This window comes from Urocitellus parryii, chromosome 8 (assembly GCF_045843805.1).
Source record: "Urocitellus parryii isolate mUroPar1 chromosome 8, mUroPar1.hap1, whole genome shotgun sequence".
NCBI lineage: Eukaryota > Metazoa > Chordata > Mammalia > Rodentia > Sciuridae > Urocitellus > Urocitellus parryii.
This window is the reverse complement of record NC_135538.1, coordinates 40,013,929-40,032,140: the sequence shown is the minus strand read 5'-3', so window position 1 is coordinate 40,032,140 and position 18,212 is coordinate 40,013,929. Positions and strand designations below refer to the sequence as shown.

The window sequence follows — 18,212 nt, the reverse complement described above, 5'->3', positions numbered from 1 at the left end:
TCAGCAGTATTTGTTATTCTCTTAGCTTTTTTTTGTCTCAGCCAAATTACTCAAAAAAAAAAAATAAAATGAATCATTAAATACGCATGGTCAGTACTTCTATGAAGTTTTGACAAGTATATACCAGAATGAGTCAACATAGAAGCACTTTTCAAGGGGTTAATTACAAAAAATCTTTACCCCATTTCAATGATAATTTTTCAGACTTTATAAAGACTGAAAAAAAAGTTTATAACTTTTGGTAATTAATTTTTATTTTCCACACACTTTCCACTACTAAGAAAGGATGAAGGTATGGAGTAACTAGGGGAAAGGGTAGCTCATATCTCCTGGGCAACTATGAATTAAACAATTATTAATGCTTGCATATTTAAGCATTTATGATACAAAACTATCAATAAACCAATATGTCATAAACTATGAGGAAACTATTAAAGAAAAAGACCCAATTGATTATTTATAATTTTCTTTGAAAATGTAAGACACCAAACTTGAAAGGATCAAAAGTATTTTTTATTTGATGAAAACCTACAGATGACAGTTTAGATGACATATCTAAAGTGCTATTATTATAACTTAAATCAGATAAACCTTTATAATTATTATGCTGTTTACATTTAAATTGTTCATTTTAATTCTAATTTCAACAAAGTACACTACATTTTAATATTTATCAGTTTTCACAACGAGAGTGAAATAAATGACAATGTAATATAGAAAACCTCTCAGAGAGAAAATCAGTTCCATATCCAAAAGTATTTACTCAGAAATTTACTTAAATATTATATCCATATTAAGATATTGTATCAGTCTTCATAGTACCTCTGTAAGATATGAGGTGATGTGATATATGAGGCTGTGTGTCTTGATATCCCTATTTTACACAGAGAGAAACAAACAGTCCATTTGGTGGTTTTTAAGGTCACATACTATGTCAGGATAGCAGTAGGAACAGAATTATCCTTGTATTTTTCTTATGAAGTTCAGTGCCTAACATAGCATAGAAGGAGTAACTGCTCAATATATAGTCATTGAAAGATAGCCATTCAATGGATAAACCATTCTGTGCTATAAGACATAAGATGGCTATCATATTTTCTCCCATTCCTTTTCCTAGTAATTATAACAGGTAGAGGAACAGTTGAACAATAAACATTATCTACTGTCCTACTCATAAATGAACATCAGTATACAAAGGGGCTTTGAAAGATGGTCAGACCTGAAATTACACACTTCCAGGTCACCCCCTCCCCACAAAAAAAGGATGCTATTAATCTGGTTTATTGTAATGTTGGCTTTTGTGGTGTATATTGGGTCTCCCATTACCTGGCCAAGACCAACTTCTTCCACAAAAGTCTGTGAAAATCCATTATTAATAATGAATGTATTACTAAGGATTTTTGTAAAACTGATCATACCTTGAGTCTCAATAACCTTAGTTGGTCGTAGTCCTTGAAAATAAATCACGTGACTATATAGGTTCTGGCTAGCTTAGACCTTGCAAAATCATTGTAACACCCGAAAGAATAACTCAAATTATTAATGAGTTACTTTGTCATAAGTTCATTTGCAATTGTAAACATGATATTAGATTGCAGAGACACGACTTTCAGAGTTGATAGAAAAATGTTGTAAGAACCTGAGTATGTGTATCATTAGGAAGATGACAAAACCATAACAGTCATCTCCAGTGATACAATGTCAAGAGAGTTAAAAATCATCATCCATGTCATGAGCAATGATCACCCATTACCTGAAAGCAAGTAAGATATCTCATGAAGACAACTATGGTTAAAATGTCTCCCTTAAACTTTGATGGCACTCATATTTTTTTCATTTTGAAAAAGAAAAGACAATTTCACCAAGATAATGTATTTAAGTGAAATTAAATAATTTTGCATCCGTCACCCATATTTAATCATTGATCTAAAGTTTCATCCAGGTGACAATTTCATGAAGAAACAATGTGGAGAAATCTGAAAATCCCCATTACATTTACTTATATTTCAAACAAATAACTCAGCAGACCTGCCTAATTGGAGGTATACATCTACTGGAGTGAATATCTTAATTGTAGTTCATGGTTAATCTTAGAGATAAGATTCACCAAGCATTTGTTATTTATCTTTTCATGTCTAAAGTTCAGAGACATTTTGAGCTCCAAGAATATCACTAGGAACTTGGAACACTCTTTGGTGCAAGTGTTATCCATTCTAGAGCATTGACACTACTAAAATAGAAATAGATTGAACAGAATGAAACTATTCAGCATCATCTTATTAAGTAAAGTGAGCTTAGATATCCACATGACACAAAAGAGTCACTTTAAAATAAGCTGTTGTACCCTTTAAACTTAGAATGCAGTCTATATTACTATTTGAAAAATGAAAATCAAACTGAAATCAGGATTTTCATTTTGTAATTGCATCAATCACATTTAAAAGACCAGCATGAAGTAAACTTTAAATTAATTTGTGTGCAACCTTCCAGTGAGTGGAAATAGAAAAATATAAGCATCTCCTACTCCAAAGCAACAAACAGTAATAACATATTCTTGATCACCAGACCCTTCAAAATGTTTGCTTATTATTCAATCCCTTTGACTACCCTGTCTCTATACCAGGCAGAAGTGTAAAATGTTGTTAAAAAAAACTGGATTGCATGATTTCCATTGCCTGTGTCACTGTGAACAAAACAGAAGATCCTATTTTCATAATTTTAAAGCACTTATAAGGGTCATGTTTGTGTTTCTACTGTCCCTGTTACTTCTGTCCTGGAGAATTTGGTTTGCCAGGGTTCTCTCCAGGGCGTTGTGCAGGAGTGACAGGAAACTGAAATCCATAGCCATTGTACCCATCCAAGTAGACACACTGGAAGAAACTGATGGGATCTAAGGAAGAAAGCATGGTGGTCTGTTAAAACAAGCATAATTTATGAGCAGGAATAAAGCTAGAGCACTGAGGTTGTATGACACTGTAGGTACAGTCTCAGGTTCCACAGTTGGATCACCCACACAGCTACTGGCAAGTAAACCTCTAATGGAACCTCTCTGTGTCTTGGATACTTCATTCATAAAATCAAGACAACAAAAACCATATATAAAAGTGGAAATTAAATGCATCAGCATAGGTGAGATACTTAAAAATCCTTCCTGGTAAGGCCTTAGGAACTCATAATACAAATAGCTTGCACAAGAACATCAAAATACTTGGTGTATATTGATGTGCATAGCCATCTAGGGACTGTTACCTAGGAACAGGTTTCAAAACATGATCTTATCAATATTCTAAATAACGTGTGCGTGTGTGTGTGTGTGTGTGTGTGTGTGTGTGTGGTGTGCGCATGTGTGTATTATGTCACAGAGAGAGTGGTCCTGAAATTTTTCATTAGTTTTCATTTTAAGAAGAGCTCTCCTGAGGCAGCTTATTATTCTTTTAGGAAATGCTCCCAGGTAACAGCTCTGAGGAGAAAGCAACACAGGAAAATTAAAGACGAGCAGGGGTGAATAGTACAGTGGATTCAGTGTGAGCTCTGCACTCAGCCTCAATTCCCAGGAACAGCTTTGTTAAAAGATGGAGAGCTAATTCTCTCCCTACTATCCTGAGCACCTACTGATGCTCGCTCCACTGTTTTGCATCCTATCCATTTGCATTCTTCTAAACAATCACTTTTTTGCAGACTTTTTACAGAGGGCCAGTAAAAGAAAAAAAAAAAAACAAAGTTAGTGATCATGTGAGACTTAGGAGAGGTAGACAAATCTATATGAGACTTAGGTTTATGAAACCGGAAAAGCCAAGCATGGGTAGAAGGAAGCTGAGAGAAGCAGCAAGGATTATTCTGACTCCATCAGTGAAGCAGTGACCTCAGTCACTTGGTTTTCAGAAATTAAATTAGTTTGGAGAAAATTTATGTTTAGTTTCTCTTCTGTCCACAACATCTGATCTAGGATTATTTTCTGTTTTATTCTAGCCTCAAACAGAGGAAGTAACACATCTCTCATCTTCCCCAGGTGTGGAGGTTATGAGGTTTGGGGGGTTGGACAGGCCAGAGAGGGATGGAGACATTTATTCACAATGTAGGCACTGTCCTGACCTGTTTACTTAATGGACATGGAAAAAGTTAATAATGAAAATATCATTATGGTTGCAAATTTAGAGCTTATATAAAAGGCTCATGAATGCCAAGCTATATAGAAAAACTTCATAGTGAGAAGAAAATAGGAAGTATTATTTTTTAATGTAATAAGTTCCCCAAGTGAGCTTAGAATATTGGATAGCTATTTACTAAAAATATTTTTTTAATTTTTAATTAAAATTTTTATTTTGGGAAAATATTAGATGCATAAGCAAAATATAATACCAAGACATACTATTTGCTTGCCTAGTTTCTACAAAAGGCAGTATATTGCAAAACTGTATTATAATATCCCAACCAGAAAATTGGCATTGACATAATCCCCCTACTCCTGTTGAATTATGTTTTAATATTCATTAATGAAATAAGAGATTTCAAGTGTCTATGTTACATAGCTGTAACTTATCACTAGTTATCAATTGGAAAAGTGTTTGCTGTATACATTGGAAACATGCAGATTGATATATAATTCCTTTCCTTATGGAATTTTTAATAATACCCAAAACTATCATAAGACTATTTTTCTATATTTCTTACAACTTAATTATATGAAGTTTTATAATTGATATCTTTCTTATCTGTTGCAGTAGTCTCAGCAATTAAAGCAATATTTGGAATATAGTAGACACTCAATAGTTTTTTGGTGAATAAACTATTAATGCAGAGTAAGAAGCATTTACTGTTATAAAACATATCTTAGTAATTTCCTCCAGAAATACATATAAGAGGCAATAAAGAACTCAATGACATCATTTTCTCAGATAATGTCTATTTCTTTACTTTTAAAGCATTGTGTGAATCAAACTTCAGTTATATCCATTTCTAAAATTGCTTCATCTAGTCTGCCGGTGGTGATTTTATTTAATACATATGTAGATTCAAAACTTACACCACTTTACTTTCAGAACAAAAATGTCTAATTTGGAGGTACTGGGATAATAATAATCCCAGGAACTGAACACTGAATTTTGCAACTGCATATGAATGTTGATGGAATTCTAAAATCAAGAATCCCAAAAACTGAATGTTAAGATCCTGCCATATATCTTAAAAAAAAATCAATAAGAACCTTGAGTCTTAGAAGTGAATTTCCCAGCAATTGAATTGTTAAAACCTATTTCTACATTTCTTCTACTTGATATAAAAAAGTTCAGCATATCACTTCAACTGATCTATTATACAGCAGACAGTAACACATATTTAGCAGGATTCAGCCAGAGTACTCAGGATCAGAACAGTGTATAATGGCTGGCTATAAATGCCACTTCGATCATTATTCGTAATTCTCCCAACTATGTGCCTCTTGCCTGACACACACAAAAAAATGACAAACTTCACTTTGAAATATAAATGACCTACTTTAGTGTTATCCTTCATATCTGTGCTAAAAATCTTTTTATTCTAATACTGTTCACTTTGAAAGGGTCTAAAACTTAAATTTATACATAGCATCTTTCACGTAGAATGACTTTATCATTGATACCTAATTATAAACTCACTTTTTTGCTTCTTTGGGGAAGACACATCTTCAGTTTCTAGAAGATACAAAAATGTGAAAGTAAATATTAATACATTTACAGATATTATTTATGAGAATATTTATGAGAATAAATATCCTGAGAATGTCTACACAAGAGCACAATATGAAAGAAACAGGAGCTACTTTTCCTCTTTATAGTACACTCTAGGATTTTATTCAGGTTATATTCAGACTTTCCTTGTAACATTTAATGGGCAAGAGCCAGAGTTGGGAGGACAACCAATGGAAGAGGAAGCAGCAGGCTAGGTCAATTTCTCAAATAGAAAATTGGCCCCAATATGTAGGACATTTAAGGATGATGACTGGATGACAATAATTTGTTTCTTGTGAAGAGGTCTTTGATGCTCAGACTTATAATATGGTAAGGGTGGGATCTGGCTCTAAAAACTTCCATCTTTTCAAATGTTAATCATTTTTATTTGTTGGGAATTTCTTATTCTTTCAGTCATTTTGAAATATATTCTACATTATTTTAACCACTATTTACCCTACTGTGTTATAGAAAATCAAAACTAATTCTTCTTTGCTAAAGGTGCTCAGTCCCCTTATATAACTTCTTTTTTTTTTAAAGAGAGAGTGAGAGAGGAGAGAGAGAGAGAGAATTTTTAATATTTATTTTTTTTTTAGTTCTCGGCGGACACAGCATCTTTGTTGGTATGTGGTGCTGAGGATCGAACCCGGGCCGCACGCATGCCAGGCGAGCACGCTACCTCTTGAGCCACATCCCCAGTCCCCCTCATATAACTTCTTATATCCCCCCTCCCACACTCCAATACGTTCCAGTCTCTAGTGACTACAATTCCACTCTGTTCTTGTGTAAGAGTGAATATTTAGTTTCTATCAATGAGTGAGAACATTTGGTTTTCCTGTGTCTAGTTAATATCACTTAACATCATAACTTCCAATTCAATTCACATTGCTACAAATGACAGGATTTCACTCCTCTTCATGGTTAAGAAATATTCCATTGTGTTTATGTACCGTATTTTCTTTATTAATTCATCTGCTAATTAGCATCTAGGTTTATTCCCTACTTCAGCTATTATTAATAGTGCAGCAATAGATAAGGGAGTGCAAGTAATATTTTGGTATAATGATTTAATGCCCTTTGGATATATTCAAGCAGTTGGATTGTTAGAACATATGGTAGTTCTATTATTAGTTTTTAAAGCAATCTCCATAACATAGGGCAGTGCTGTGTTAATTTACATTTCCATCAACAAGAGTTCATGAATTCCTCAGAAAAGTGTCTTAAAACAAGTGAAAAATCTCAGCTTTCATTTCTTAACACTTAGGTACCAATTTATTTCCTTGTGCATTTCTCAACACAGAACTTTCCACATAGTTAAGTCTGGGCATTGCTACAGCACTTATACTTTGATGGGCAGAAGAGCACTTAAGCAAACTCTCATTGTCCACAGAAAATGTTGGAAGTAAAATAGAAAGTACTCATTTTATGTCAAGTCCAAACTAGCAAGTGAGGAAACCTTCAGAAAACAATAAAAACTCATCAAGTTTGCTCAAACCCTCACTTCTCAGATGGAGACATTTTGTTCTAGAAAGATCTGATTAAGACTTTTCGTCTGGAAATGGCCAGTTTTTCAGTGTGCCTGTTCTCTGGTTTAGAGGGTTTGAATCCTGCCTTCCTTTCCTATCCTTTCCTTTCCTTCTTCATCTTTATTCTTTCTCTCCTCCTTCCCTTCCATCCTTTATAATAGTACTATAGTAGAGATGATATCTCAAATTTTCTTAGTAAAAAGTCATCCTTGATGAAATAGTCATTTTGTACTCCTTTATGAAAGGAAAACTGTGAAGGAATGCTCTCCTAGGTTAGTCAATAAATACATCTGAAACTTAGTTGTAAATAAGTTCCTTCGATTTGCAAGAAGACATATTTCCTAAATAATATTTAAAATCTTTTTATTAAACATTTTTCTACCATGTAAATGTTGCCTAGAAAAGCTGAGAACTAGATCAAGAATATTTAAATAAAAACAATACAAACAAAACATCTCAGCCTTGAGAGAAATTGTGCAAATGAACTAACCATAACAAACTCACCTTTAACTGTCTTTGGAGCCGGTACATCTTCAAAATCTTCTCCTACAATGTAGGGCAAGGACACATGAATTAGTTAATTTTTTTTTAGTTTTCCCTAAGAGGAAATATTGTATTTAAAGGTTTTAAAGATTCACAAGATCTCCTAATCTATAAACTCGGCATCAGGTGAGCTTTCTGACAGGAAAGCGCTTCTCCAGCTTGGAGTTAGGATGGAGGAAAGTGCTGCTGTGCCCCACCATGGTCACAGGTTGGCAAAAGTCAGTCAGGGGAAGGGTCTGCACAACACCTCCCCTCCAAGCCATCGTGAACCTGTATCTCCTCCTCTGACTTTTAAAAGTCCTTTTACAAACCATAACTTCATCTGAAATTTAGGAAACTTGAAGCAAATGGATTCATATACACATATAGATCAAGAGAAAAAAAACATAACCACCCGCATCATTTCATGATTTATTAGCAGATTGATTAGGGCATATTAACTCTTTTGACAATTTTACAAAGCCCTTAAATGAACGCATGCACAGGCTTTGTTCAACTAATCTTCAGCAACCATTCCAAGAATGCACAATAGGGAAAGCAGGGTTTCTTCAATAAATGGTGTCAGAAAAACTGGATATCACATCAAAAGAATGAGCTTGGACCATTATCTAATAACATACACAAACATCAACTTGAAAGAAATTAAATACTAGAATTGAAGTTTCAATACCATAAAAATCCTAGGAGAAAACCAGGAGAAAGATCCTTAAAGGTGACCTTAGAAATGATTTTATGGAGATAACAAGAGCAGTGCATGCAAGAAAGGCAAATATAAACAAGTGTGGGATTATGTCAAACTACGAAGCTTCTGAACAGCACTGGGCACAGTGTTGCACATCAATAATCCCAAATGGCTAAGGAGGCTGAGGCAGGAGAATCACAAGTTCAATGCCAGCCTCAGCAATTTACCAAGGCCCCGAGTAACTTAACAAGATCCTGTCTCAAATAAATAAATAAACAAACAAACAAACAAACAAACAAACAAATAAATAGTTCTGGGGATGTGGCTCAGGGGTAAAGTGCCCCTGAGTTCAATCCTCACTTTCCTCCCACCCTCCAGAAAAGGAACACCAAAAGGATCAATCAACAAACTAGAAAGGCAACCTATGGAATGGGAAAAAAGTATCTGCTTAACTATGCATCTCATTTGAGACTAAATCCAAAATATATAAGGAAACCACATACATTAATAGATAAAAATAATTAAAAATTTTCAGCAATGACAGAAAAATAGGTAAACAGTTGCAAAAAATGTATTCAATATCTCTATTATAAAAATGAAATCAAAATCATGATATTATATTATGAAGAAACATAATTATCAAAAGGCAAATAATAACAAGTGTTGGCAGGGATTTGGACAAAAGTGAGCTCTTTTGTGATGGGAATATAAATTGCTGTAGTCATTATGCGAAGCAGCATGAGGATTTCTGAAAAAAATAAAAATATAGCTACCATATAATCCAGCAATCACTTTTATGGGTATATGTTCAAACATAAATCTGTATTTTATACTTGGAATATTCTAAGACACACACAAATAATAACTACATGTACTGATAGATAAGTTTATGACTTTGATTTTCATAATCATGTCATAAGGCATATGCACATCAAAACATCCACATTGTACACCTTAAAGATATGTATTTTTTTTGCTTGCAATTATACCTATAGAAAAATGAAGAAAAAAAGGAATCAAATTTGAATGAAAGCTCAAATACATAAATGATGACTCAAGTTTTATTATGAAAATCACTTGGTCTTTTCTGCATTGAACTTATGAACAGACACCCATTGGAATAATGTGGAAGCAATCTTAAGACAGAGATAATTCTAACACACTATAATTGAGTAATCTTTTAATTTTCATCACAAATTTTGGTACTTATACTTATGTGAAAGTGTGTTAGCTTTGTATTATTAATTTAGGTTCGGCATACCAGCTGTTCACCAATAAGTAGAAAAAAGATAAAATAGGTCATTATGCAAATTTTCTCTAATAGGAAGGAAATATGACTTTTATGGAAAGAAATGTGATTATGTAAAATAACAAAATGGCTAGAATTTTTTTTACAATAGATTACTAAAGTTTTGATTTGATCAATTTAAAGAATGTTTAAATACAGACTTAATTTAATTAAATACTAGATGAAAAAACTATGGCCTTACCCTGTTCAGCCATTTTGATTTGATCAATTTAAAGAATGTTTAAATACAGACTTAATTCAATTAAATACTAGATGACAAAACTTTGGCCTTACCCTCTTCAGCCAACAGCTATAATGGTTATGTGATGTTTCAAAATAATATAGTATCTATATTTAAAATAATATATGAATACCTAAATTAAAAATAATCTTAAGTTCATTTAGTAAAAATCTGCTTATTTCTATGGAAGATCTATACAAAAGTAAAGCTTATCCATAGGAGCATACATTTTATTTTTGTAGATTATAACACACCTAAAACCAATACAGTTATTCTCTGGATTCACTTGCTCTCCTTAGAGAAATAAATATGAATAAAATAAAAATCTGGGTCCTTAGAATTCTGTATTCTGACAAGGAGTCAGCTGGCTTTAGGGGAAGAACTGAGTCATGTGTGAATTCTGCAGGATAGTTGGAAAGAAGGTAAGAAGCACAAAAAGCTAAATTGCAAGCCTGGGCTAATTGCTTTGCAGATGTAGCCCCTGTGTAAGCAACAAAGCAGCAGCAAAAAAATTTACTCAACTAGGAGAAGTCACTTCAATGGTCACTACTCAAAACTGAAAAACTGAATGAAGCACTTACAGTCCAATTACATTTACATGTTGCACATTGATTGAGGAGTGGTTATGATAAAACAAGTATTTGGCTCTGAGGAGGTACAAGCATAACACCAAGAAGTATCAAGATATGCCCATGGAATTAAAGAGCAATGTGGTTTTTGGTGAGGGACAGTCAAGAAGATGATGTCTGAATAAATTCAAATTTGAAATGCGCTTTAAAATACTCTGACAAAGGAGGTGATGAGTTTAAAGAGAAGACAACAATATGGAGTGACTAGAGATAGCAAAGGACTGAAGATATTCAGGAAGCATGGGATGTGTTCTGGAAAGGGTGTAAAGATTATAATGAGAAAGGTCTTATACGCCAGGCTGAGTAGTCTCTGTGGAATTTCTTAGCCAGTGAAGGTTGTTCAGGAGACAAAAAATATTTTAGATGTATTTTTTTTAAATGAGACTAGAACATTACAGGGTGGGGGGAAGCTTAAACTGTTTTTATACTCAACATAGAAACAGTATTTCTGCAAGTAGGTATCACCAAAGGCAATGAATATAAATGAAGCTTTCCAAGAAGAATACAATTATTAAATGCAAGTGAGTATGAAACATTGGCTAAGTGAGAGATATTAGAATATGCTGTTTGAGTTGAGGAAGATAGTAATATATCCCCAGTCACAAGGCAACCCCAAGGAAGTATAGGTCTCCTGAGGATTACAAAAAGCTCAGTTTTCTATGGACTGAGTTAGTGTGCTGGGCCAGCAATGCAAACATAGTCCAAATTTTCATCATGTCAGATTAGGCCCCGACTTCCTTAACAAGACTCCTACAGCACAAGAAACAAAATCAAGATTTTTTTTTAAAAGAATTGGAAATTCAGAATTAAGTTTATTTTTTAGGTGGTGTCCCCACTGAATCTAAATTCCCTTTTCTTATATACACATTCATCATATCTTCACATAATTACCAGTACTTAGTAAAACATGACATAAAAATATAATTCTGGATAGAACAAAGGTTTTAAAATAGCAATTAAAATTATTTCACAAGGTGTTATGTATTCATTTTATTTCAGAAATTTATAGTAATTAAAGTACTAAACAAAGCACTGTAATAATAAGTAGTCATATGAGCCACAAAGCTTTCCCACTGTATATTTTATAACCCTAAAAAACTTGGGGGATTTTTTTGAGATACCAATTTAAATTAAAATAGTATTTATCAGAAAAAGAAATGAAAATGATGAAGACTGATTTTGTACCATGTTTTGGCATTAGTATGCAAAAACATCCACTCAAAAATTTGAAAAACATATCTCTCTTTAAAATTTTTTTTTAGATGACATTAAAGAATAATTGGGTTTTATTTTGTAAGGTATGATAATGTTACTGTGAATATCTATTTTTATTGGTTGTTCAAAACATTACAAAGCTCATGACATATCATCGTTCATACATTTGATTCAAGTGGGTTATGAACTCCATTTTTACCCCAAATACAAGTTGCAGAATCACATCGTTTACACATCCACATTTTTACATAATATTAATAAATAGAATGGACTCAAATTAAAAAGCTTCTTCTCAGCAAAGGAAATAATCAATGAGGTAAACAGAAACCCTACATTTTGGGAAAAAAATTTTTGCCACACACATGCCAGATAGAGCACTAATCTCCAGCATATAAAAAGGATTCATAAGACTTAACACTATAAGAACAAACAACCCAATCAATAAATGGGCTAAGGAGCTGAACAGACATTTTAAAGAAGAAGATATGTATTCAATCAACAAATATATGAAAAAATGTTGAACAATCTAGTAATTGGAGAAATGAAAATCAAAACTAAGTTTGCATTTCACGCTAGTCAGAATGGTGGTTATCAAGAATACAGCCAACAATAAATGTTGGCAAGGACATGGTGAAAAATGCACATTCATACATTGCTGGTGGGACTGCAAATTGGTGCAACCAATCTGAAAAGCAGTATGGAGATTCCTTAGAAAACTTGGAATGGAACCACCATTTGAGCCAGCTATCCCACTCCTCAGTCTATACCAAAGGACTTAAAATTCACACACTATAGTAATGCAGCCACATCAATGTTCAGCAGCTCAATTCACAATAATAAACTGTGGAAGCAACCTAGATGCCCCACAAAAGATGAATGGATAAAGAAATTTGTATGTATACACAATGAAATATTATTCAGCATTTAAAGAGAATAAAATTATGGCATTTTCAGGTAAATGGATGGAGGTGGAGAATATCATGGTAAGAGAAGTAAGCCAATCCCAAAAATAACAAAGGCCGAATGTTCTCTCTGATAAGTGTATGCTGATCCATAATGAACAGAGGGGCTAGGGAGCATAGGAAAAATGGAGGAACTTTGATTGGGCAAAGAAAAGGGAGGGTAGGAAGGGTATATGGGGGCAGAAAAAATGGTAGAATGAGATGGACATCATTACCCTAGGTACATATATGTCTGCATATATGGTTGTACATAGTGTATGACCATAGAAATGTAAAGTTGTGCTGCAATTATGTACAATGAATCAAAATGCATTCTGCTGCCATATATACCTGATTAAAATAAATTAATTAATTTTAAAAAATTTAAAGAGGAATGCAGGATGTGTGGGAAAGTTTATAAATGGTACGTGTTAACAGGCAAACTGGGTAGGTTATGAGATCTTCAATCCTAATGGTGGCAACACAAGTGAATACTTCTTAACACTGGTTGTTGAGTCCTACTAGATATTTCTTCATGTGTTAATCATACACTCCTGATAACAACCTCATGAGGAAAGAGCTTTGTACTGCATCTCTTGTACAAATGGAGCACAGAGGGGCTGAGTTGCCCAAGGTCCCAGAACTAACAAGAGGCAGAGCTAGAACACAAACTGAAATCCACATAGAGCATGGCCCCCTGAATGTTGCAGCCACCCAGAGCTTGAGCTGAGCATGACTCCTCAGCCTTGAGTAATGAAGATGTTGAACTGGCATCTCACTTAGTGGGAAGCAAGTGGGTCTTTCCTTCCCCCAGCTAGGAAGTGCATCTCTGGGATTGGGCATCACCCAGTGGGACTGGGCTACAGCCCCCGTTTCTTGTAACACAATCCCTTGCCTTATTTGGGTGGAATATTCTATTGAATGTTTTTCCCCTAATAAATTCAGCTATTCGGGGTGCATTCACTCTCTTGTCTCTTGTCTCCCTTACTCTTCTTGCCCTCCAGTGTGGGAGCTGACATCTGAGATCACAGAGTTGTCCCTGACCCCCATAAAAGGTATTTCATTGTTTGTGTGGTCTTTTCTTGCTCACCCAATTCATGTGGAGTAACCCTGAATCCAGCACCTGTGCAGGATGTGGGCGATACCCGAACAAGGATTTATATTTATTTCTAAAATAGTACTCCTGCCACTCTTCTAAGCATTTGATGAAAACTGACACATTTTACCTGCTTAGAAAATCTTTGAGGAAGATTATTACTATTGTCATTTCAGAGGAGAGACCATTGAAGGCCAAAGAGGGTACCTATGGCTCCAGAACTGTCAAGTATAGCAAATGGAATTCAAATTCAGGCATTATAGTGAGTTCTCAAGATTGTGCAGTTTGTCTCTGATTCCAGAATTTGTGCATTATATTGCTTACACATATCTTCTGGCAGGCTCTAACAAAGTCAAGGTACACATGAGCCATGCATTCATGTAGAGAGACATAAAGAAGGAGAGGTTCTGCCACCCTTTATGAATATCAGAGGATGCTAAGTGGGTCCCTCTCACTTCTAACACTCTGTTGTCCTTAAGTGCGCATGAGAAGTTACTTAGTCATATTTGAAAATGATGACAATGAAGAGGTAAGTATGTCTGTTTTTTTTGTTTGTTTGTTTTTTTGCCTAACCACTAGAAGTAATTTAGATAATCGTTTTCCAAACAATGAAGAAAATTTATAGACTCCATTCTTCACACACAAACTTAATCCCAAAGGAACCACAGATATCAGTGAATCTAGCATTTAAAGCAGATGCTCCACAATAAAAGTCACAAACAGATGGGATGTCTTCTCTGTGTGGCTACCATTTTAATGCATTAATTACACTACTGTCAAGTACAGGAATTTGAACAGCTCTTTTTTACTCCAAATTGGAGCTTCAGATACAGAGTGTTTAAATAACTATTAGTTAGTGAAATAAATTAATCATGATAGAGAGGCCTGGATTTTGCTTGTTTCATTTTTTTTCCTATGAGCACTTGTATCTTTTCATTAACTGAGAGAATTTCTCCTTTTTCCAGTTCCACAATCTGCCTTATTGGATATGTGTCTGTTTCAATACTTAAGAAAAATGTTATTCTGTGGTGAAGTGTAATAAGCTGAAACAGTCAGAAATTCTCTCTATCCTCTGCCTAAAAGTTTGTACTTATTTCCAAGCTTCATCTGAAGTCAAGTGTTTAAGCTTTAAAGCAGGTAGAGTCTTTGGGAAGGTTTAGGTTATATCTTTATCCCCACAAAGTCAAGGGTAGTCTTGGCTCTATGAGGATCATGAGATGCTTTACAGAATAAAAATATAATGGGACTATTTGTGTGTGTGTGTGTGTGTGTGTGTGTGTGTGTGTGTATTGAGGGGGACATATACTCAAATGACAATATGAATGAGTAATTCCAAGAATGAGAAACCATTTAGTCTAGTGTAAGTACTAATGATAGATATGGTGTCCATTTACATTATTTTTAATTATGTGAGCTTGATATATGAATTTGCAAAAGTTACACTAGATATTACAAATTTATCATTCTTAACAGGCAATCATGGTTCCATTTTTTATTTTCTAGATAAGTATTTATCAAATTGTTCTTCACACAAACATATTCACAGTGCTCCTCACAGATGGTTGGAATCTCTATTTCTTAATCATAAAGGGTGTAACTCACCATAAATATTTTGTGGTGTAACCTATTTATTTATAACACCAAAAGTAGAATGTTAAACAAATTTTAAAACATTTCAGTCTATTTTTATGAAGAGATTACATTGACAATTTTACTTTAACTTGTTGATTTAAGAAATAGTTACTATTTCAGCAGCCATAATAAGAACTATGATGAGCTCTTTTACTATGCCAGGTACTTTACATATTTGTTTTCACCTAATCACTTAGGTGTATTCACACAATACACGTAGGAAATTCATAGAAAATCACCATTTTACAAGACAATTTCGAGACACAGAGGATTCAAAAGAGAATTGCACTGAAGCAACACATTTTAAAAAGCACTGGAGGAAGACACAAAGATAAATTTTCCTTAACTTCTGGAGTCTCATTATTTCAACTAAACTATTCAATTTCAATTTGCAAAGCATTTTGTTACAATCCCTGAAGGAACCAAAAAGTAAAAAGGATGCTACATACAAGTAATTTACAAAGAGGCAGAAGATAGTTTGACTACAAGGGATGTGACAGTGGGCAAAATATCTGGGAGATGTTTTCTAGGGTACTTGGTCACTTCCTCTTAGGCAATTCAAAGGAATATTATGGAAGCTATACCATCGAAAAGAATTTTAAGAGGTTAAAAGGAATTGGATAGTTAGAGGTAGGAAGAATAGTTCAGGGAAGAGATTTATAGGACAAATCTAGAAATCAGGAATATTAGAAACATGGAATGTCAGATTGGGTTATAACCTACAATAGATCAAGAAAATGATACAAAAAATTAAATATAGTTTTTATTTGGATCTTAGAGGCTCCAGATTCTTGAGCTAAGGAATTTCATATATAATCTAATTTTGCAGGGAAGAAATATTGAACATTTTGTGTGTAAGTGGTCTAAGATTTGACGATTTGGAAAACTGATTTTGTTATTTGAAGTGGAAAGGAAGAATGACAGAAATCAGGAAAGGGTCCATTGATTAGTGACTGCAATAATTCAGAAGACAAGTAGCAAAAGCCAACATGACTTGACAACTGAATTAGGGTCAGAAACAAGGGACAGTGATGAGCTAAGTAGAATTTGAAGTTATATGCCCAAGTGATGAACAAGTGGAAATTAGATGGCAATAGGACAATTTCCTTTGTGGATTTGGAGGAACTGGAGGAATAAATGAAAAAAGGCGGATACTATAGTAAAGTCCATTGGAAACTTGTGCAGACAAAGGGTCAAGTTGGGAGTTGAAAATGTACAATGAGAGGTGAGAAAATTAGGATTAAGAACAATTTGGGGTCTAATGCTGTTATGGTTTGGAGGTGAGATGTCCCCCAAAAGCTCATGGGTGAGACAATGCAAGAAAGTTAAAGTGAAATGATTGGGTTTTGAGAGGGTTAACCCAATCCATGAATTGATTTCCTGATGGGATTAACCGGGTATTACCTGTAGATAGGTAAGATGTGGCTGGAAGAGGTCAGTCACTGTGGGTGTGATGTTGTGATATATATTTTGTATCTGGGGAGAGTAATCTTTCCCTGCTTCTTGATCATCATGTGAGTGGCTTCCCTGTACCACACTCTTTGCCATGATGTTCTTCTGCCTCATGTTGAGCCCTCAGGAATGGAGCTTGCTATCTAGGGACCGAGATCTCTGAAAACTTGGGCTCCCAAATAAACTTTTCCTTCCCTAAAATTGTTCTTATCAGATCTTTTAGTTCCCACAGTGAAAAAGCTGACTAAAACAAATCCATTAAGAAGTAAGAAGTGGGATCAAAAGCAAGGGTGGATGACTCCACTAAGGAAGAATGCAGAAGAGCAATAGGACTAAGGACACAAGTGTTCAAACTCCAGGGAAAAGCAACAGAAATCCAACACCAGGGACACACACTCAGAACGAAAAACAAACAAGCAAGAAAACAAACAAAAAGCCTGATAATATGGAGATCAAAAAGGGAAAGCATTTCCAGAGGGTGGTGGACCCAGAAGGTAGTAATATGTCAAAAAGGCAGGAAAAGGTAACTAAGCCTTGAGATGTGGAGCTCCCTGTTGAACTTTGAGCTATTTGAGGAAGGTATTAGGGAGAATATGCCAGTTGTGTGGAATTTCAAACTGAAGGAATCATAAGGAATTGAAAGTTTATCTCAGAAGTGCAGCTGTAAATAAAAGCAGAGCAAAAGTACAACAGCTTCAGAAAGAAAAAATAAAAGAAGGGAAATTTTATATGAAGGAATATTTGTAGGCAGAGAGAGGAGGATTCCTCTCTGATGATGCATGATTTGTGGAGCAAGAGGGGAAGGGGTCAAAGAGGATTGGATTCTGGGGCAAGGATGCTTCCTTATCTGAGAGTGGAAGGGTGGCAGCCAGCAGAATGGGAAAGATTAAAAGAGATCATAACTTGGGAAGAGAATGAATTTTCAAGAATTCATAGTGAAGACAGTGTTAATTTTTTTCTTGTTTTTAGAAATAAACTTTTCTTGTGTAGTATCCAGACTGCTCCCCATACACTTAGAAAATATGATAAATAAATAAAAACTACCTAAATAATGCATGCATATGCACCAGCACAGTAACTGCATGTTTATCTCCACTAGCAATCTATTCTGATTTCTGCAGTTACAAGAGATACTTATTGGTAAACGACTGGGAACCTTTGGTACAAACACAAAAGAAACAGCATGGATTTTTATATTCTTCTTCCCTCCTCTTACTTGATCAAATTCACTGCATCACTTTGAGACTATAGAGATATTCAAA

General features: G+C 34.4%; 1 protein-coding gene across 7 annotated transcripts in view; it reads right to left on the bottom strand.

Moving 5' to 3' along the window:
• Window positions 1-491: 491 nt before the first annotated feature.
• Trdn (triadin) overlaps window positions 492-18,212 on the bottom strand; it is a 367,236-nt gene continuing 349,515 nt past the window's right edge. For all 7 annotated transcript variants that reach the window (XM_077801927.1, XM_077801929.1, XM_077801930.1 and 4 more), the window contains 3 exons: window positions 7,736-7,777; window positions 5,634-5,669; window positions 492-2,890 (listed from right to left, as the gene is read on the bottom strand). In XM_077801927.1, the coding sequence (XP_077658053.1) occupies window positions 2,763-2,890; window positions 5,634-5,669; window positions 7,736-7,777 (206 nt within the window). In that variant the 3' untranslated portion in view covers window positions 492-2,762. The remainder of the gene's footprint in view (window positions 2,891-5,633; window positions 5,670-7,735; window positions 7,778-18,212) is intronic.